The sequence below is a fragment of the Eutrigla gurnardus genome, assembly GCF_963514095.1.
Source record: "Eutrigla gurnardus genome assembly, chromosome: 19".
Classification (NCBI taxonomy): Eukaryota; Metazoa; Chordata; class Actinopteri; order Perciformes; family Triglidae; genus Eutrigla; species Eutrigla gurnardus.
The window spans coordinates 3,130,574-3,151,358 of record NC_139930.1 but is presented as its reverse complement, the minus strand read 5'-3'; the positions used below and the strand labels follow the sequence as shown (position 1 = coordinate 3,151,358).

Genomic DNA, 20,785 nt, shown 5'->3' with positions numbered 1-20,785 from the left:
CTCAGCACTTGGTGCCCTATGTGGAGAAAGACTTTTTCACCCGTTTTAAACGCCTGCCGGTCGTACCGCCGCTTCTGGGTCTTCTCGTCCTCCAGGAGGTTCGGCCTCCTCTCTGTACCGCTCCAACCGGTCTCTGATCTGAAGGACATATTGCACAATCCATCAGTCATTGCTACATTCCCCTCCCACGTCCGCTTCAGTAGATCTAGAGCCCCTTGAACTGGCCAGCCATAGAGTAGCTCGAATGGAAAGAATTCAGTGGATTGCCGACACTTCCCTGTAGGCAAAGAGTAGAAACGGTTGCCATTTGTCCCGTTCCTTCACTGTATCAACCACAAAATTTTTTAGCATCTTCTTCAGGGTTTAGTTAAACCTCTCCATCATGCCATCTGTCTCTGGGTGGTAAGGGGATGTCCTGATAGCCGTTATGCCCAACTCCTGGAAGTAAAGTTGGTTCCCGGTGTTATGGAAATATGTATGAGTCGAAGAAAGGAGACCTCTGGAGATAGTAGATGTGTTATGCAGAAATATTTATTTGATGCCTGATTGTGAGAATCAAGGTTTGAACAGTTCAATAGCTACAAACTCAACAGTGCAGTGCCAACCCCAAGTCTGATTCCTGTCCCTCCTGGGAAAGCATAAAAGCCTAAGTTATCTTGAGAAAGCTGCCATGTCGTCTGTATTATGTCAAGGTTAAAGGTAAGAACTTTTTGTTTGACCCTGAGAGACACGCTAGTGTCTTGTTTGTGACGTTGCCTCGTCTGGAGAAGCAGACACTTAATAACTCAGATTAAATGTGATCCTATTCATAAAATGACATGTATTAATCTTACACTGAGGGAATCAGGTGTAGTGAAAATTCCCTCACACTCCGCTCCGTCAGGCTCTCCACTGGGATGCCTACACGAGCACTGATGTTTTGGAGTTGTTATTGACCACTGGGGAAAGCTTCAGGGAAACAAGTTGCATAATCATACACAACAAGATTTTGCTGACGTTCTGCTGAGCTTTTTTTCCCCAGGGGCCACACAATGTCCATACGTAGGCAATACGTTTAAATAGGGTGGTAATCCCTGAGTGGTGCTCAGTCTCAGACTTACAGACAGCACTGGTTTTCTGACATTTTGGGCACAGTTTGCAATATGTCTGCACATCAGTATACATTGAAGGTCAAAAGAACCGTGAGGTTCAGAACATTCATACAGAATGTCATCCTGAAGGACAAACACTGCTCCACCTACTTGAGCAGCGTGATTAGCAAAGGCTAAGACCTGGTATAGCAAATATTTTTACAGAGGATCAGACTGTTTGTAAATGGTGATGTTCTCTGGCATCTTAACATCACCTAAAACATGATCAGGCATTCCACAAGATACAGGTGTACCAGTATGTTTCTGTAACCGCCATTGCCAACGTGTCTTTCTGGGCCCTTTTGTTCCAGCCTTGCACAGATTACCACATAAGTCTGGCAGAGGTTGTAACCCGGACTGAGCTTGAGTTTTTCCCTGGGAGCGCGTCATGACAAAATAAGAGACCTGGGTTTTTGGTTCTAACACAGGTTCACAAGCATTACAGAGACTTTTACCGCTGCTTATAGGTCATACAAAACAGGCAAATCCCTCCCCAAAAGCATCTCCACTGGCAATTTCTCCACTACTCCCACTGTCATCAGATATTTTTGTCTACCTCAACCATCAGTTCTACCTGCAGTTCTGGTTTATTGTCACCACATGTACACATAAAACCTCTGTTGGCTGGCTGAAATCATCCCGCTAGGTACATAGCTTTTTGTGATGAATGACATGGAACCACCAGAATCCCTGACCTGGAAGTCATTGGCACCTCTAGGCACATAACACAGTCCAGCCAGATTTGTGCTTTGTGTCCCTGCTGCTGACAATGATAACATGAGAACATATAAAATGACTAGGCTACCTCCAAAGGTCTTCAGAATAGCATCCCTGGAGTGGTTGTAGTCTAGGATGGTGGTCCTGCCCAGCTGTTCCTTACTCCTCTGCTCTGGCCACATCCAGCGACGATAGAGGCCTCTCAGCCGGTGATACATCTCAGTGGGTATCTCCTCAGGTGGTGTCAAGGTGGGCCGGAATTGTTGAGGGTAGTTCTCTGAAGAGATGACAATTTGACTAACAGGGCCTCCTATAGATAAGGATGATGAGTGGATCTGTCCTCATCCATAGCTGTGTAGGTCTCCAGAGCTTTCCCCGTCAGCAGGGGAATTAGTCTACAGGCCCATTCCTCCCTTGGCCACTGGCACGTTTTTGCCATACGTTCAAAACTTGCAGCAGATTGTTCTCTGGCCCAGAAAGGTTACCAAGACTGTCAGGGGTAGTTATTGATTGACTAAAACCAAAAGTGTAAAGTGGGCCTCTCGTTCTAGGTGCTGGAGTTGAAAGTTTCAGTCTGAGTCTCCCCCCTCTTACCGTGGTGGTCGACCCCGGCAGAAGGTAGCTGTGTTTCAGGTTGCTGCAAAAAAAAAAAAAACTCAGGAAGGGGACAAATACTTTTTCACTGGCCCCTGTTCTACTTTTGGAGACTTGAGGAACTACAAGTAACCCTTTATTCTGAGAGCGTAGTGCTCTAGCAGGACCGTAGGGTTTAATGAGCTCTTTAAGATATGATGGTGCCTGACCATTAAGAGCCTTGTAAGTGAGAAGAAGGATTTTGAATTCTATTCTGGATTTTACTGGGAGCCAGTGCAGAGAAGTTAATACAGGAGAAATGTGATCCCTTCTTCTAGTTTTAGTCAGAACACGCGCTGCAGCATTCTGGACCAGCTGGAGAGATTTAAGAGATTTATTAGAGCAGCCTGATAATAAGGAATTACAATAGTCCAGCCTTGAGGTAACAAATGCATGGATGAGTTTTTCTGCATCTTTTTGAGACAGCATTGGTCTAATTTTAGTAATGTTACGCAGGTGAAAGTAGGCTCTCCTTGTAGTTTGTTCAATATGTGAGTCAAAGGACAGGTCCTGATCAAAGATAACTCCAAGGTTTTCAATTTTAGTTTTGTCTTTTTTTTTGTCCACAAAATGTGGAATTCAGATATTAAAATGTCAAGATCTAATAAATACATCGATACATTGGTTTTCAGCTGAATAGGAGGTTTGGAGGTTTAGTTCCTCTAGTTAGAGCGGCTGTGTGTAAACTGGTAAATAACTCGGGTCTGTTGCTCTGCCATCAGCTCAGAGTTCAACACAAGTTCACACCTGTGTTGTCTGGATGAAGTCACATGGTTTCTAAAAGCTCACTGTTGTGTCTTCAGACTCTTCAATCCAGTTACTGTGTCTGATAAACTGCTTTTAGAGGTCGTTGTTTCTCAACGTGCTCATCACCATTCTTTAAAGTCACTTACAGAGTTAAGGAAGAATTGATTTGGTGATTTTCAGATTGCCTGCTTCTATTACTACCTGGGCTCATGTGAGATGTGCAGGTACGTTTATTCCTATCACTGACTTACTGGGACGTAGTCGCCACACATTTCTATTGCTCATTGTTCTAAAAAACCTTCCACAGGATGTTGTGGCATTAATGCATCTACATTTTGTTTGCCTCAAATATAATATGTAATATTGTTTAGCGTATAGTGAAGGCGTCATTTATTATCCAGTCCATTAAAGCAAAGAGGACTTGACTAAAGTTAGAAATAGCTCATTCCAGCTATTTGTGAGTAAATATATAATATTCAATGTTTCATTTTATTTTATTTATGTTGCCCAAAACATTTGTTCTGTAATTCATAAAATGTTTCTCGTAATTCCGAGATAATCAACTCGTGATTATTACGATTTTTTTTCTCAAGTGAATGCAATACACTTCCGTAGAAGTGGGCTTCAGTTCAGTCCAAAATAAGTGTGTGTAAATTATAATAAATATATAATAACATTTTTCGTGTGGATCCTGAACGCACCAGGCCACAACAAAACGTCACCGCTCCGTCTCCTCACGTAACCCCTACGTATTTAGCGTACGTGCCAGCTTGCATGGTAACCTACGTGTGACCAGTGCTCCCTTGTGTTTTCGTTTCTTCTTCCGCTGCCCTCGTGCTTAGAAGTGGTTCGGACCCGAGGCGTGCGGCTCGTGCATGTGAACTTTAATATCGCAGTAAAACAGTAGGAATTGTGATATTCGGGACCACTAGCTTATGTCTTGTCATCAAAAGTGCTAGCTAGTTTTAGCTTTTGGAGCGCGCCTGGTAACGTAAGTTAACGCTAGATTTTACCATTACCAAATACGGTTAGCAGGGTAGCAGGTAACTAGCCTTAGCTAAATAGTGAGCGATCGGTTGTTTATGGGGTTTTAGGGTTTAGTAACCTGCCCGAGGAAACTTGACTTGGAAAGTCCTCTAAGTTCTAAACAGGAAGCGCTTCGTGGACTTGGTGACCTTCCGCGGCAGCTGGGCGTGTGCCCGACTTCTGTGAATGGACACTAACTTGAGGACGGACATACGAGCCAGTATGTCAGCTAAGTAACTTAGCATTAAACGCCTCCACTCGGACATGTAATTGAGTTCATGGTTGTGTGTCCAATCATAAGAATGGCTCGCCGCTCACTGGTCAACCTGACGTGCCTCGGGAATCGAGCCGTCAGTCTGCTGTATGGAAACTCACGTCTCCTCCACACTTCCACACGCGACGCCTCGTCTCAGCCGAACGCTGGATTCAAACCGGGAAAAGTCGCCGTGGTCACAAAGACTACGCGGTATGAGTTCGAGCAGCAGCGGTATCTGTACGCAGGGCTGTCTGAAGAGGACCTGAAGCAGCTGGTGAGAGGGGCTTTCACTTTGAGGCATGCTGCTGCCCCAAAAATCCACTTTAACATGTCTGTCTGTGTGTTGCAGCTTGCTATGAAGGGCTCCAGCTACAGCGGCCTGCTGGAAAGACACAACATCCACACCAGCAACGTTGAGCACATAGTGAAGAGCCTGAGGTGAGAGGGGGTCCGCCACAGGAAGACCACCACACACCAGCAAGCAGACAGCAACAGTTCGTTTCTCACCGTCAAACATTGTTTCACGTGGTTTTCAGGAGAGAAGGCATCGAGGTACGAGTTGTGAGGAGAGGAGAATATGATGAAGAAGTCGTTCGATGGGCGGACGCTATCATCTCTGCTGGAGGTAGGAACTCTGGATGTACTGCAGCCTCTTCTGCAACGTTCATGTTGGCTTTCATGCTTATGATCTACACTATTAGTTGAATACATAAACCCTGAATAAAAAAAAACATCCTCGAACACAAACATTTGTGCCCAGGCCTGATGTTCAGAATGGGCAGGACTTATTCAACCCAGGGGGCAAAAAGTCACGTGAACAAAGGCTTCAGACAACACATGCATCACACAATACAAGTTCTCTAACTGCAGTTTGTTTTGTTAGGTGATGGGACAATGCTACTTGTTGCCAGTAAGGTTCTAAGCAAGGACAAACCAGTTGTTGGAGTTAACACCGACCCTGAGAGGTAAAACACTGCACAGCACTTTTTTGTGAGAGCTTGGGTCGTTAAATGTGTAAAGAAGTGAAAAGTAGTGGGAAACCTTCTTTATAGAGCTGGAGAGTAATGACGTGTTCACAGCAAACATCACGTGAACTTCTCATGTGGCAAACAAAGACACCAATATGCTTCATTCGCATATATTCGCCCCAGTTGAAATATTTCAACTTGAGTGAGAAATTTGCCTGTCTCATGGGGGGACCAGATGTTGGCTTCTGCGTCTGTGGTCCCCCAGAGGTCTAGGTAGTACCTCACATTAGTCCAGAGACCAGACCAGACTATGTGGAGGAACCAGAGACTGTCTGTGGTCCCCCCAGAGGTCTAGATAGTAGCTCACATAAGTCCAGAGACCAGACTATGTGGAGGAACCAGAGACTGTCTGTGGTCCCCCAGAGGTCTAGATAGTAGCTCACATAAGTCCAGAGACCAGACCAGACTATGTGGAGAAAGACTGACTGTAGTCCAAACAACAAGGTCTCTGCTGTATTTATGTCTAGATGACCTTATTTGGAGTGTTGATGGAGCAGCTACAATGTTAGCATAGCCTAGCACCCATCAACCAGACTCCATTCAGAAAACAAGCATTTTAAAAGTTGTTATCTTGTGGTCTTCAGACAGACCTAACAAAGCATGACTTCAGACTTGTTACTGATCAACATCTTTATGGAGTTATTTAAGCATCCTTTTCATCTGGTTATTGATATTAAATCACAGATAAATAGTTGATTCTGGGTTCCTCCAGCTGTGGTAAACCAGCCCACGTGGGTCTTGTTCGATCCAGTGAATCCAGCTTGGTGAAATCCACCGAGCACCTCTGGATGATGTCATGAACTCAGACAGGATGTGTTTGGTTTCCTGGTGGATCTGGGACTTCAACATGTACAAAGCAGCAATAGTGGTGATTTCAGGAGGAAACCTGGTTGGGGTCTACGTGGAAGGAAGCTCCGCCTCCTCTGGTGCATGTAGATAGCGTGATGCCGAATAACACAAATGATCCTGCAGTCACACTTTTCAGTAACTTGATGCAAAAACTCCCCTTGTGTTTGCTGTGATCATCAGGTCATTACTCCACATTGTTGGTGTCTAACGGTCGTCATACTGAGATCATACGTCTCTGTTTCACTTGTAGGTCAGAAGGTCATCTGTGCCTACCTGTGCGCTACACTCGTGCCTTCCCAGAGGCACTGGAGAAACTGTGTTGTGGTGAGTTCAGGTGCGTATTTAGCCACAAATTATCCTAATCTAAAGAACATGCTGCCTGTTGTCCTGTGTGTGCTTTGTCACTCAGGGAGCACTCACACATCCGTACCACACCCAGGCACGTTTGAGCCTCATGTCTGGTTGGTTTCACTAGTGTGATGCTCCGTTCCGTACTTCAGAACAGTACGCTCCCTCTGCATGACTGGAAGACGTGGATTCCTGGTGTTTGGCACCTGTAAACATACTTTTTTGAGACCAGCTCCCAGGGTGAAAAAGTAAAAACGCTGCCCGTGTGTGTTCGCGTTCATGGCTCCAGCAAATACGCCAATGATGATGTCATTGCCCCGCCCCTCGACCCTCTAGCCTTTGTTGTGTTGGGTTTCTCCTGCTACTGTCTGTTTGTTTACAGCACGCAGGCTTTATGTGCATGCTCCGTCTCTTCTTCTCCATTTTTGGTGTATTTTTGTAGCAGAAACAGCGCCACATATAGGCCTGGAAGATGTACTACAGCGTGCTGAGTCGTTTACCACCCCATCCCGCTATCGAGCTGATTTATGACTGACAAAACTGTTGATGATGATCACAGCGGGATTCTGGGTCGGATTTGGGCGTATGGTTATAGGGCAGGCTGAGTGGGGGGGGCATCATACTGAACATGAAAACACCCTTTACGTCAATCATCCATCACACCTTACAAGAGAGTTTTGTATCATATAACATAGTAATAATGCAGAAAATCTCTCAATTTAAAGTAGACAACTCGGGGCTGTTGCTCTGTCATCAGATTAGAGTTGGATGGGCCTTTAGTAATGTTACGCAGGCTGTCCTTGTAGTTTGTTTAATATGTGAGCCAAAGGACAGGTCCTGGTCAAAGATGACTCCAAGGTTTCTTATGGTAGTATTTGAGGCGATGGCAATCTCATCAATAGTAGCTATGTCTTTAGACAGTGAGTTTGGTTTTTTCTTTTTTTTAATAAGACAAAATGTAGAATTCAGATATTAAAATTCAAGATATTAAACTGAATCCATAAACAATACTAATAAATACATCAGCTGAATAGGAGGTTTGGAGGTTTAGTTCCTCTAGTTAGAGCGGCTGTGTGTAAACTGGTAAATAACTCGGGTCTGTTGCTCTGCCATCAGCTCAGAGTTCAACACAAGTTCACACCTGTGTTGTCTGGATGAAGTCACATGGTTTCTAAAAGCTCACTGTTGTGTCTTCAGACTCTTCAATCCAGTTACTGTGTCTGATAAACTGCTTTTAGAGGTCGTTGTTTCTCCACGTGCTCATCGCCATTCTTTAAAGTCACTTACAGAGTTAAGGAAGAATTGATTTGGTGATTTTCAGATTGCCTGCTTCTATTACTACCTGGGCTCATGTGAGATGTGCAGATACGTTTATTCCTATCACTGACTTACTGGGACGTAGTCGCCACACATTTCTATTGCTACAATAGATGTCATGTGAACAGAATAAATAATTCAAACATCAATCCATATGAGAAACGGTGCATTAATATGCATCATTAGTGGCAGGTTTTAACAGTCATGGGTGTGTGTGGGGTGGTGCTGGAGGCGGAGCAATGCCGTCTACGGACCTTTAAATCATCTGTTTCATCCACAATAACCTCAGGACATTCAAGTTTTATGTCCATAAGGCATGTTGGGAGTTCAGCTAACTGGTTGGTCTCGTCTGATTCGATAATAGATATAATTGCATGTATAATTTATGGAGTATTTTCTAACAATATTGCCTAAAGGACGCATATCAAAGGTGAATAGAGTTGGTCCAATCACAGAACCGTGTGTCATATACCAACCAATCAACAATCAATCATTATGGCTGATCACAGTTCACTCCTTATGGAGGACTTCTCCATCTGAGTAACTTTAAGGCAAGTTACAAACTGGGACTTTGACTTGTGGGAAATGTAGGATCCAGTATTCTGAAGTCTGAGTCATAATCTGGATTAAAACCCACGATATCTTTCTGTACTAATTTTCACTATTATTAACTTTCCAGAAGTACAATAACAGCTCACTGGAGTAGTCCTTAAATAAACCATGTTTGTTTTACAAGTGTACAGCATTACTTACTGCAATACAAGTACTGTCAGATGTTATGACTAAACCTCCAAACCACATTCTCAGCAGATAACAATGCACCTGGTATTTAGTAGTGTTGATGGATTCAGGTGTTGGTTTATAAAGCCAACATCACTTTGCTAACTGCTAAACCAGCACCATTCTCCTTTAAGTGACAAGCTGCTCCTCTGAGCTTTTATCTTTAATATTTATTTTAACTGTGTGACTGACAGCAGGTTAAACATGAATTAATTATTAATTTCTCTACTGCAAACTCTGCTCTGTTTGTAAAGTTGAATGTTATAATATCAGCAACGACACTATGTTGTATTTTCAATTTGTTACAGTCAGAAAAAAGAGTTTTATCGAGGATTATCTGATGAAAATAAAGCTATTGTTGGAACGTAATGGTATTATTAAGTACTCATATCAGTACTCAGTATCAGCAAGTACTGAAATGTCAGTATTTGTACTGAAAATAAGTGTTTTGGTGCATCTCTATCCAGCTCCATGTTAAAGTAAGGTAGACCAGCCCAGCAGTTCACATGGTTCCTTCTGTTACTGTAGCATGGGATTAGCAAGCTAGCTTGCTAGCTAACAACTTCATTTTGATTGCTCCATTGAAAGACATAAAAACGAAGGTTTAATCAAAAGCTTCCTTATATAACTCCCATGTGTGAAGACGAGGCTGCTGGTGTCCCTCACGTCCTCTGTGCTGCGTTCAGGTGGCTGTGGCGTCAGAGGATCCGTGTGCACCTGGAGGGAACCGGAATCAACCCCACCCCCGTAGACCTGCACGAGCAGCAGCTGAGTCTGGAGCAGCACAGCCAAGCTCACCGCATCCTCACCATGGACGGCCAGCGCAGTACGACCCAGCAGCCTCCATGTCCCTCTGTCCTTATGTCCCTCTGGCACTGTCCTTATGTCCCTCTGTCCTCTGTCCTTATGTCCTCTGTCCTTATGTCAATCTATCCTTTTGTCCTCTGTTATTCTGTCCTTATGTCCCTCTGTCCTCTGTCCCTCTCTTCTTCTGTCATTCTGTCCTCTGTCCTTCTGTTCTCTGTCCTTCTGTCCCTCTGTCCTTCTCTTCTTCTGTCCTTATGTCCCTCTGTCCTTCTGTCCCTCTGTCCTTCTCTTCTGTCATTCTGTCCTTATGTCCCTCTCTTCTGTCCTTCTGTCACTCTGTCCTTCGGTCCCTCTCTCCCTCTCTCCTTCTGTCTCTCTGTCCTTATGTCCTTCTGTCTCTCTCTTCTTCTGTGCCGTCTGTCCTCTGTCCCGTCTCTCCTCTGTCCTGTCTGTCCCTCTGTCCTGTCTCTCCTCACTCATGTTACACATGTTAGGTTGGCATTGATGGGCTGATATTAACGTTAATTAGGAGCTCCATCGTTACAACCGTTAAGTCGGTCACCACATCTTCTTTCTTTCAATAATATCCAGTTTAACAGATAAAAACAACAGCATGTTTTATTTACATGTGACATAGATTTGAAGGATCAATTGACTCCATTTAGTGTCACCTGACAGGAGAATACAGTTGAACCTGGATGTTATATTCTGGTCTCTGTCCTTATCCTAGGACGAAGTTTAGTTCCATGGTCCTCTCAGATGTCTGACGGGATGCTTCCGTATCTGTAAACTGTTTTTATTCCATCACTGTTCTACTAATCCAGAGACTTTCCTCAGGGACAGGAACGCTACACGAGAGCATCTCCAGGCCGAGCGTCCTCCCCATCAGGAGCCTGAATGAGATCTTCATCGGGGAGTCTCTGTCCTCCAGGTACCTCCGTCCCCTGATGCTCCTAACTCCACCATCGGTCCGCATGTCTTAACCCTCATTAATCCCCAACCTCCCCCGTCAGCCTGCTCTTCTCACCGTGGGAATCTCTGTCCACTACAGGGGGAAGTTAAACTCCAATCCCCATGTTAACCTCTTGCTCCGTAGGGCTTCCTACTATGAGATCTCTGTGGACGACGGCCCCTGGGAGAAGCAGAAGAGTTCAGGACTCAGCATTTGTACGGGGACAGGATCCAAAGCCTGGTGAGTCCTCTACGTCCGGCCTCACATGAAATGTCTCATGGCGTAGATGTTACTTCCTGTGTGGAGTGTGTGGGGCTGGAAACGACTTCACTGTTTATCAAGGGAAGACATCTGAACATACATGTTGTGTGTATTGGATGATGTTGGTCACATGATGACGATGATCCCTGCTATCGAGGCCCCTGCCACACCCAAGCACAATAATGGTATTGTAGTGTTAGTACGTTTCATCCTGGTACCCAACACACAGAGAGACCTGTTGTTATAGTAACATTACATCCTGGTACCCAACACACAGAGAGACCTGTTGTTATAGTAACGTTACATCCTGGTACCCAACACACAGAGAGACCTGTTGTTATAGTAACATTACATCCTGGTACCCAACACACAGAGAGACCTGTTGTTATAGTAACGTTACATCCTCGTACCCAACACACAGAGAGACCTGTTGTTATAGTAACGTTACATCCTGGTACCCAACACACAGAGAGACCTGTTGTTATAGTAACGTTACATCCTGGTACCCAACACACAGAGAGACCTGTTGTTATAGTAACGTTACATCCTGGTACCCAACACACAGAGAGACCTGTTGTTATAGTAACGTTACATCCTGGTACCCAACACACAGAGAGACCTGTTGTTATAGTAACGTTACATCCTGGTACCCAACACACAGAGAGACCTGTTGTTATAGTTACTTAAAGAAGTTGTTTGGGGGGTTTAGTTCCTCCTTACATCAGTGTCTCCCAGCATGCATCAGTGCATCCTGCATGTTCAATCCTGTATTAATCCTCTGGCTGCTCTTTGTTAGGTCTTATAACATCAACAAACTTGCAGAACAAGCTGTGGAGGAGGTTCTAAGAATCGGTACGTCTGTGTTCCTGTTGTCATGGTGATGTGAACAATAAAGCAGCCGGCTGGTCTCCAGTCAGTCAGCTGACTTCTGTCCACTGTGATTCCTTCAGGAAAGTCCCAAACCGGCGTCGACATCCCGCTTCACCGTGACGTCATCGAAAAGGGTGAATTACCAATCCTCCTGTATTTCTGATGGACTTGTATGTGAGTGGCCCTCGTTGACGTGACGCTGGTCTGTGTTCAGTTACCCACGGATACAACGAGTCTCTGGTGTTCAGCCCCGAGGACCGCCGTCTGCTGTACAGCGTCAGGGAGCCCATCGTCAACAGAGTGTTCTCCAGCAGCCGGCAGAGAGGCTTCGCCAGCAGGTGAGTGATGCTCTCACACAGCCGTCTCCTCGCCGTGGAGCTGAATGTGACGCCGCCTCTGCTGCTTCAGGGTGTCGGTCCGCTCGCGCTGCTGGGACGCCTGCATGGTGGTCGACGGCGGGACGTCCTTCGAGTTCAACGACGGCGCCATCGCCACCATCAGCATGAGCGAGGAGGATCAGCTCCGGACCGTGGAGCTGGAGAACTGACGAGAGTCCAGAGGAGGGTCAGCTCCGGGACTGGTTCTGGAGAGCTGGGACTGGTTTCTCTCAGGCCAACTGTTCAAAGGGAAGAACCACTATAGAGCTTTTAGCCTCCACAAGTGTTTGTTACACCTGGAAGAAAGGTTTCATTGTTACTATTGTTTTAATACTGTGTGTGCATTTTTACCCCCTGACCCCAGATCAGACCTAATCTCACGTTTATAATCCGGTGTTGGGCAGCATTTAACAGTCGATGCAAAGGAGAGGAAAGACATGGATGATTATTAACTATAACATATAATTATTTTAACAGAAAACAATTTCACATTACTTTCATCTGTTAATCATAAGAATAAGAAGGATGTTATTCTTTACTTTTTAGCCTGTCTGACTCCTCAGCTGTCTCTCTCTCAGCCTGTCTGACTCCTCAGCTGTCTCTCTCTCAGCCTGTCTGACTCCTCAGCTGTCTGTCTCTCAGCCTGTCTGACTCCTCAGCTGTCTCTCTCTCAGCCTGTCTGACTCCTCAGCTGTCTGTCTCTCAGCCTGAGGATGTCGATTCTGGTTCGTTTTGCTTTCGATAGCCTGAATTCCATGAAAGTGGAGCTGAGTCGTCATCTTCATATGTGACATATTTCCAGTGGAACGGGAGGCGGGACATAAACATAATGCTGGGAGGAATTTGATTTCATGGTTGAAATATGAGCTCGCCATCTTCTGTAGCTCCGATTGGTTGATGGATGGATGTCTTACTAATATTGGTTGGATCTTGCTGATGTAGGCACAGGATTTTGATATAAAATATATGAAAAAATTGATTTTATTTTTGCCAAAGAGAATTTTTAGCAGCTTCACTAACTGGTAACTAACCCATTCATTTAAGCAAACCATTAAAGCAAACCAGTTTTCTGTCTGAACAGCTCAACTGGTTCCATACAGACGTAGCCCATAGTGATGGGTGTAACTGGACAAACTGTTAAATTCAGATGATTCAACAACTGTTGTTCATGTCGAGATGTAGTGATGTGTACCTGAGCAGAGAGAGAAGCCACTGTCCCTCTGTGTGTGTCGTTATCAGAGCTTCTCCTGCACAATAACTCTCCCTGCTCGCTCCAGTCTGAACATGAGATGTATCGACTGTAGGACATGTAGAATATCAGCAGACCTTCAGAAGTGGAGTGTGTTTGTTGACTAAAGGTATTTTTGGAACATAGCTTATATTTTGGAATGAAGTGCACTAAAACACTCCACAGGAGCATTTGGCTCCGTGCCGTAGGTCAAAGGTTGAAGAGCGGAGGCGTAGCTTTAGAAACGCCGCTGAACCGGCAGACATGAAAACCAAAAGGACCCCGAGAGAAACGAGTGATTTGAACCCCCTTGACCCTCGACGCTGTATGTTACGGACAGTTTGCCCATCATGTTGGTGAAGCTGTAATGATTTTTCATATGTATTACAAATCCAGCAGATCTCATTGTCGGTGTCTGTAACTGGTCCCTGAACTCTGAAGCACCAGGTGTTTTATTTGAGGATGAGTTTACTCAATCATCAGGACATCGATCCAGCTGCCAAAGGCATACAGTTCTTGATGAATATGATGTCAGATAAAGTGTTATGAAAACAAGCTGCTTGTGTCTGAGCTTATTAAAACGGGTCACACATCTTAGAATCACCTCCAGCATGAAGATCCGGCAGCGTTGCCCCTCAGTAAGCTGCACACATAGTGGATACACACCGATCAGCTGTTATAAGAATTTTGTATAACCACATGATTTTAGTGTTTTAATGACTTAAGTATTTCCACTAATGACCTAAACAGGGCCTAAAGCTATCCTGCAGAACAGCTAACCGTTATCAGGGGCCCTGTGCACGTGATGTCTTGTATTACATGTTTTCAGTGACGCGTTATCTCCTGTGCCTTTAAAAGAAGTCACAACAGTGATTTGAGCACTTCCTCTGTAGCATCCTCACACGTTGTTGCATTGTAACTGCTCCTCTTGATCAAGATTAAAGTCAGACGTCGACTTTACTTATGTCTCCGATCTCCTCCTTGGGTGAATTTATTCGTTTACGGAAAAATTCTTTTAACAATGGCCACTGACATGAAGTGAATAACCCTGTATATCTTGTTGCCATGGCACCCGTTAGTGGGGGGGTTCTATTAGGCAGCAAGTGCACATTTGATGCGATAGAAGCAGGAAAAATGGGCAAGCGTAAGGATTTAACTGTGATTCTAGACAACCGGGTCAGACCATCTCCAGAACTGCAGCTCTTGGGTGTTCCCGGTCTGCAGGGGTCAGTTCCTATCAAAGTGGTCCAAGGAGGAAAACTGGTGAATCGGGGACGGGGTCATGGGGGGGGCCAAGGCTCATTGATGAGTGAAGGCTGGCCCGTGTGGTCCGATCCAACAGACGAGCTACTGGAGCTCAAACCGCTGAAGAAGTTCATGCTGGTTCTGATAGAAAGGTGTCACAGACCAGCCAGGGTCCCATGCTGACCCCTGTCCACAGACCAGTCAGGGTCCCATGCTGACCCCCATCCACTGCCGAAAGCCCCAACAATGTGCACGTGAGAAACAGAACTGGACCATGTACCTTACAGGACTTAAAGGATCTGCTGCTGACGGCTTGGTACCAGATACCACAGCAGACCTTCAGAGGTCTAGTGGAGCCCATGCCTCGATGGGTCAGGGCCGTTTTGGCGGCAAAAGGGGGACCTACACAATATTAGTCAGGTGGTCATTATCTTATGTCTGATCTGTGCTTACGAGACACTAAACGCATCCATACAGGCGTTGTACCTCAGCAAAACATGTTTTTCAAAGGCTGCAAGAAATATGGATTGAAGCAGAATATTTGAGATAAAAATATATCGTCTTGCAGCTGAAAGAACAAACCTCAAGCATTGTCGTAAGAATACATTAACATAATGTACACATGAAGCTTTAGATGGTCACTCACATTACCAGCTTGTTTATTTAAACATTCAAAGTCAGTGATTCGTCTTAACACAGCCTCAGGTTAGTTTCCCAGCAAACGTTGTCATAGTAACCAAGCTTTAATTTGCTCTATGAGCAAAAGACTGAGATGAACCAGGCTGGTCAACGGCCCAGATATCTACCACATGCATGGAAACCAACCGGTTGTGCTCATCACTCGATCCTATGGTCACTGTTCTGAGCCTTTGGTCGCCACCGATCGCAACCAAAGGACGAGACATGGGTCCTCAAAGCAGCCGAGCCCGTCGTGGACAGGACAACAAACAGACACGGAGCAGGTTGTGTATTTAGTGGTTTACTTGGTAAGACTCGGTTAAAAGTTCAATCTCATGTTCCATTAATGGTCGGTCTGTAGGACATTTAAAAGGAGATGATGTATACACACAGCATATACGTGATGACACAGAGCCCTGAACGACACCGTACAGCAGCACCATGAGCTCATCATAAAAGCAGCTACTGTCCAGCTGGAGATAAAAAGACCAGGTCCTGGTCCAGAGACTCTGAGGCTGCGTACGTAACAGGAAGATTCACCGTTCAGACTGTTCAATCATTATTACAGCGGTCGGTATTATTCAAATGTCTGAGGAGTCGTCTGACCAAATATTTATACACATCCGATAAGAGTCTTTTAAACCATGTTTGCCGTACAAAATATTTTAAATAAAACACATTATTGGAACCTAAAACAGATTCAAAAATCCATTAAAACGTTTGTGTTAAAACATTCAAACAAGAACTGGATTTGGAAGTGTGCATGTTCAAGAACTTCAAGGCCTGGTCCAGGACTTCAAGGCCCGGTCCAGGACGGACATGTAGGACCTCTCATGGCAGCCAACACTAAAAACATCTTCTGTAGCAGCAAGAAACAACACAAACATGGCTCTGTGTCTGTGACCACGCCCCCCCCCCTGTCCCCCGGACGCGTGGCCGAATACTGCAGAACTACTTGAAACCTGGTGGAGGGGGCGTGCTGGTTACGGTCTGAACCTCAGGCGGCACTTTTTGGTCCACATGTGGCAGCCGACGGGCCGGGTGACGGGCGTGGGCCGGGCGATGCTGGAGAACGGCCTGGAGTTGATGCTGACGCCGGGCATCTCCTTCTTCAGAGAGCACAGGTGGCTGCCGGAGACGATGCCGAACACGTCCAGCAGGCTCAGCATGGGGAACGTCTTGTCCAAGTCACTAGAAAAACAGGACACGAGTCGGGTTCAGGTCAGGCAGCGGGACCAGAAGCAGGACCAGAAGCAGGGGAACTCACGTGAGAGCAGCGAGGTGGATGTGATAGCAGCGGCTCAGGGAAAGATGCAGCAGATCCTTCAGTTGTCGGAGGACGGGGAAGCTGTCGGCCATCAGCAGGGTGCTGTCACTAACAAGTTACACATGCAGAACATCAGCATCATCTGGAGCCTCTGCTGAGCACCATGTTCATAGTCTTCAGAGCTTTTTCATGAAAACAGCTGCTTGACGATATGGAACAAACACATAATAATCGGATGTCTTCTATACTATCTAATGTGATTTATTTATAGTTAACCCTTATATTTACAGCCAGATAGCACATCAAACAGCACCCCCCACAGACCACAGATCAGTAACTGTTCAGGCGGAGAGTGGTACTGCAGCAGGAAAACAGGCTTCCAAAACAAAGACACTAAATGATGAAGTTCTGAGAAGTTGATGAGGGAAAGCTGCTAAAAGCAGGAAGGCCCCACAGTGATCATAGAAAGCTCTGGTTAAGTTGACGTGAATGTCACTCTTTTCCTTTCAGTCCACTTCAGGTTCCTGAGGAACCTGGTAAAACCAGGTCAACCAGACTTCACCGCGTGGGCTCTGCCCAAAATATGCAGATTGCTGCCGCAGGACGAGTTATATTGTGGACAGACAGACGTGCACGCTCACGATCACATGATCCTCCTGGAGATAATAGCTAAAAATAAGTCGAACAAATAAAAGGCTGTTGCACTGCACTTCTTATTTTCTAACTTGAATCATTTAAGTCACCAGAATGAAAGAAACAAAGAGTGAAAGATGATTCTGGACCTCCACCTGCTTGGGTTTAGTAATCCTCAAGGTTTGACAATAGTTCATTACAGCTAACATGTAGATATTATGGATCATCCACGAGGAATAGAGCCTCACCTTAAATCTAGTGTTTGGATGTGGGGGCATCTCGTCACCAGCACCTTCAACTCTGGAGGAAGAACATGAGAGTTTATATGGATAAAACATCTGAGCAAACAGAACCCAGCAGCAGATTCATCTGGTCACAATATGCATCAAATGGTTTTTAAAGCTGAAAACAGTCTAACCTATCTGGGAGCGTGAAGGACCCCACCCTGCTCTACACCTCTTACCTTCTAGCTTGAGGTTCTCTCTGTATCCGCTGAGGTTGAGCTGAGTAACACTGGGGCTCAGCTTGTTCACCACACTCTTCACATGATGACTGCTGAAGTCACACCACGAGATGTTCAACTGCTCCAGGCTGTACAGGAGGGAACCGAACACAGCGTTAGTGGGGTCACAGAGACGGGGGGGGGGGGGGGGGGGGGGAGTTTCTGACCTGGTGCAGGACTCCAGCATGTCAGCCAGCGGGCCAGCAGAGAAGCCTGAACAGCCACTCAGGTTGAGCTGCAGCAGGTTGGAGTTCCCGGCCAGAGAGCTGAGAGACAGACGGATGAAATGTCTTCAACCACGTCAGTGAGACAGACGGACAAAGACACCACGACAACATCACTTCCGTTTACATCCTCACTTCTACACCCGACTCACAGTGAGCTTTGGAGCGAGTCTAAATATCTCCTTAGTGTTGATGTTTAATTACTGTGCTGGTTTCAGTCTTGCTGAAGTGTGGTGTCAAAACAACGACCCCATGAACCACAGCCGACTGAGGCTGCTACGACATAAACCGATCTGGTGCATCTAGCACGAGAGACGCAAATAAAAACGATGATCACGCTCAAGCTTGCATAACGCGAGAAGAAACATTGCTTCACATTTGGTGTATGTGCAACATAAAATACATAGACACATTTTTAAAAACAGTCTAATTAAGTGAACGTGATGGGATGAAAGCGATGCCAGTGGGTTAGACAGCAGAGCCACAGACCTGAGGATGGTGTCCGAGAGCTGCAGACCCTCCAGGCTCAGATACTCCAGCTGCCTGCACTGAGTGATGATGCTCTCCAGAGACGAGGTGGGGATGATGGAGCTGGACAGATCCATGACTGCTATCTGCAGAGGGCTGAGCCACAGAAGAGATCATTAGTAACCAATTACAGACCAGTCTATTTGGGCACATCCAGCAAGAAAACTACACCAGTACATTAAAGCATCTGTTTGGTAAGGGTTACAGTACAAACGGAAGACAACATTTACCTTAAATAATGTTTAATGTGTGTGCAGGTGTTAGTCCATGTATTTAAAGACCTGTCAATCATTCTGTGGCTCTCAGCTCATTGGATCAAACAGAGGATGTAGAGAAATGGTGATGAAGGAACAACAGTGAGGCTTTTTAATTGAGCTCTGAGAGACACCAGGCTGACATGAGACCGCTTCACATTTAGGTAATATAGAACTGGACTCACCCGGATCCTGTGAAGTGAAACTCTTCCACAAAGGAGCGAGGGCAGCGCAGCATGCGGACTCCAGTCTTCAGCACCTGCTGCAGAGCTGGACCCACATGGGTCAACCCCTCCAGGTCCACACTGTGCCACAGGGACTCGTCAAACCTGGAACAGACACGGAGGCAGTCAAAACCTGTTTGATATGTCAAAGACAGTCTGCACAGTCTCATTCCGACCCCCTTTAAAAGGACCATCCCAGTCTAGTTCTGACTCCTCTCCGTCAGCAGAGGTTCCTCCTCTTCATCAGTGTATCAGTGTGTATTTTAGTAGCTCCGCTAGTAGAAATGATCAGGTAATTTACATCTACTTATTTATGTGGTGTTGTTGCTGCGGTTATTGATTTTAATATGTACTCTTGATTTATACAATTGTTTGTAACTCATGTGCCACGGTCCATCACTGTCCATCAAAAGGCCAACAAAACAATAAAAGCGTGTATTCAGGCTCTACACCAGCCAATGCTTTGTGGGAATGCGACTGCATGAAGAATGAGAGTGAAGGGGGAAGCAGTTCTCCAGCACAAAGACACGCTGGGAGACATGGTGGTCCTTAGGAAGGTCTGAAAGACTCACGCCAAGCGATGCCAGCGCTGACAGACCACGGCCATCCTGAGGAGGTCCTGCAGAGGGACGTAGGACAGGATCCTGAGGAGCAGCTCGTCAGGTAGGTGATCCCACGAAACGCCTGCTCGAAGACAAGCAACGAGTTGATCAGAGCTACAAACAAGACAGCGGAGCGGCGTTAAGGTGAGCGGACAGGTTTCCTACCGGGCGTGGATTCCTTCTTCCTCCTGGATCTCCTGGCCAGCACAAACTGGTTCCCATCGTCGTTCTCCTTCCCTTTGCTGGCGAGCCGCTGGTGCTTGTGTCGCGGTGACCACTGCTGGATGAGCTCCGTCGGGGTGCATTCAATGTCCAGGCCTTCACCGAGGCAGCCCCTGGACTTGCGTTTGCTGACCGTCTTGGACTGAGACCACACGGAGCCCTGGAGCCCGGTGCAGGGCAGATCCTGCAGCGGCATGCTGCGTGGAGGGAGAATCCATCACAACACATTGTATTCGCTCGTTTCACTGCACTGAGTGTTTGGCGACGTGACATCAGCGTCACCTCTCTGCCCGCCATATTGACGCTGCCACAGCGGCGCGACCGCGCAAACTACACATACGAACCAAGCAAACATACTTTGTCACGTTTCTCTCAAACAAGCCTTCGTTGTTAAAACCGGCCTTTTATTCTCCTCTCCGTTATCCTTTATGAGAGCAGGAAGCAGCGAGAGACCGAGTCCCACCGGAAAGCGCGGTATGTTGCTAGCTGCTTTGACGCTGTGGCGCCAGAATGGAGGCTCACCAACACGTAATACACGGTCACGGTACCGACTCGCAGTTCTCTGAGAGATACTGGTATTTATTTAATTGGAGGACAATCGGAACAGCGAACCGGGTAGTTTGGAATCGGTTGTGAAATGTTTTACATTAACAACGTGTAAAAGCTCGCGAGCTCACCTGTTTTCTGGCATCTTTTCCGGTTAAAATCTACAAGGAGTCAGTGAGGAGCAGCGTTACACATGAAGACTCGACTGTTCTCACGGCTCCGACACGGACTCTTTAAACTCCCCGCCGGCAGCAGCACGGCGCCCTCTATAATCCCTACGTCACTGACGCGCCTGCGCGCTGCAGGCTTCGTGCGACGTCGAGCGTTCCATGTTCCATGTGGCGCAAGTCTTCTTCTTCTTTGGTGTTTATTGGCGTTTGGAAATCCAAGTTAAAGGCGCATTACCGCCACCAACTGGACGGGACTGTGGAACAGGAGGTTGGACAGGGAAAGAACAACTCAATTCGTTTAATTCTTCCAGCTTTTTAAACAACTTAATGTCACTGTGTAGCTTCCCTTTCCCCAGGATGCCTG

The 20,785-nt window shown here is 46.1% G+C and overlaps 2 protein-coding genes and 1 long non-coding RNA gene across 4 annotated transcripts; 1 reads left to right on the top strand and 2 right to left on the bottom strand.

Moving 5' to 3' along the window:
- The first annotated feature begins 3,986 nt into the window (after window positions 1–3,986).
- Window positions 3,987–13,881, top strand: nadk2 (NAD kinase 2, mitochondrial). Of its 2 annotated transcripts, none has more exons than XM_084035995.1 (12): window positions 3,987–4,783; window positions 4,859–4,947; window positions 5,046–5,134; window positions 5,393–5,474; window positions 6,637–6,720; window positions 9,518–9,657; window positions 10,476–10,569; window positions 10,735–10,830; window positions 11,648–11,703; window positions 11,802–11,855; window positions 11,936–12,059; window positions 12,130–13,881. In XM_084035995.1, the coding sequence occupies exons 1-12, from the start codon at window positions 4,532–4,534 to the stop codon at window positions 12,266–12,268; spliced, it is 1,299 nt and encodes a 432-aa protein (XP_083892121.1). In that variant the 5' UTR covers window positions 3,987–4,531; the 3' UTR covers window positions 12,269–13,881. The 2 variants fall into 2 exon arrangements, with proteins under 2 accessions (XP_083892121.1, XP_083892120.1); XM_084035994.1 differs by having other exon boundaries at window positions 10,690–10,830.
- LOC311030338 lies at window positions 12,578–14,236 on the bottom strand. The gene is made up of 2 exons (XR_014598967.1): window positions 12,774–14,236; window positions 12,578–12,741 (listed from the first exon to the last, which is right to left on the bottom strand). It is a non-coding gene; the product is annotated as an uncharacterized lncRNA (long non-coding RNA).
- A 1,001-nt stretch (window positions 14,237–15,237) lies between these two features.
- skp2 (S-phase kinase-associated protein 2, E3 ubiquitin protein ligase) lies at window positions 15,238–20,524 on the bottom strand. The gene is made up of 10 exons (XM_084035247.1): window positions 20,383–20,524; window positions 19,649–19,902; window positions 19,454–19,565; window positions 18,843–18,986; window positions 18,365–18,499; window positions 17,819–17,917; window positions 17,613–17,740; window positions 17,398–17,449; window positions 16,517–16,624; window positions 15,238–16,440 (listed from the first exon to the last, which is right to left on the bottom strand). The coding sequence occupies exons 1-10, from the start codon at window positions 20,394–20,396 to the stop codon at window positions 16,233–16,235; spliced, it is 1,254 nt and encodes a 417-aa protein (XP_083891373.1). The 5' UTR covers window positions 20,397–20,524; the 3' UTR covers window positions 15,238–16,232.
- Window positions 20,525–20,785: the final 261 nt, after the last annotated feature.

Coding starts and splice junctions, on each gene's coding strand:
- nadk2 (XM_084035994.1), top strand. CDS start 4,532: ATGGTTGTGTGTCCAATCATAAGAATGGCTCGCCGCTCACTGGTCAAC. Junction 4,948..5,045: donor CACATAGTGAAGAGCCTGAG/GTGAGAGGGGGT, acceptor CGTGGTTTTCAG/GAGAGAAGGCATCGAGGTAC. Junction 11,856..11,935: donor CCGTGACGTCATCGAAAAGG/GTGAATTACCAA, acceptor GTCTGTGTTCAG/TTACCCACGGATACAACGAG.
- skp2 (XM_084035247.1), bottom strand. Junction 18,500..18,842: donor TTTCACTTCACAGGATCCGG/GTGAGTCCAGTT, acceptor TCTGTGGCTCAG/CCCTCTGCAGATAGCAGTCA. Junction 17,450..17,612: donor AGAGAACCTCAAGCTAGAAG/GTAAGAGGTGTA, acceptor TTCTTCCTCCAG/AGTTGAAGGTGCTGGTGACG.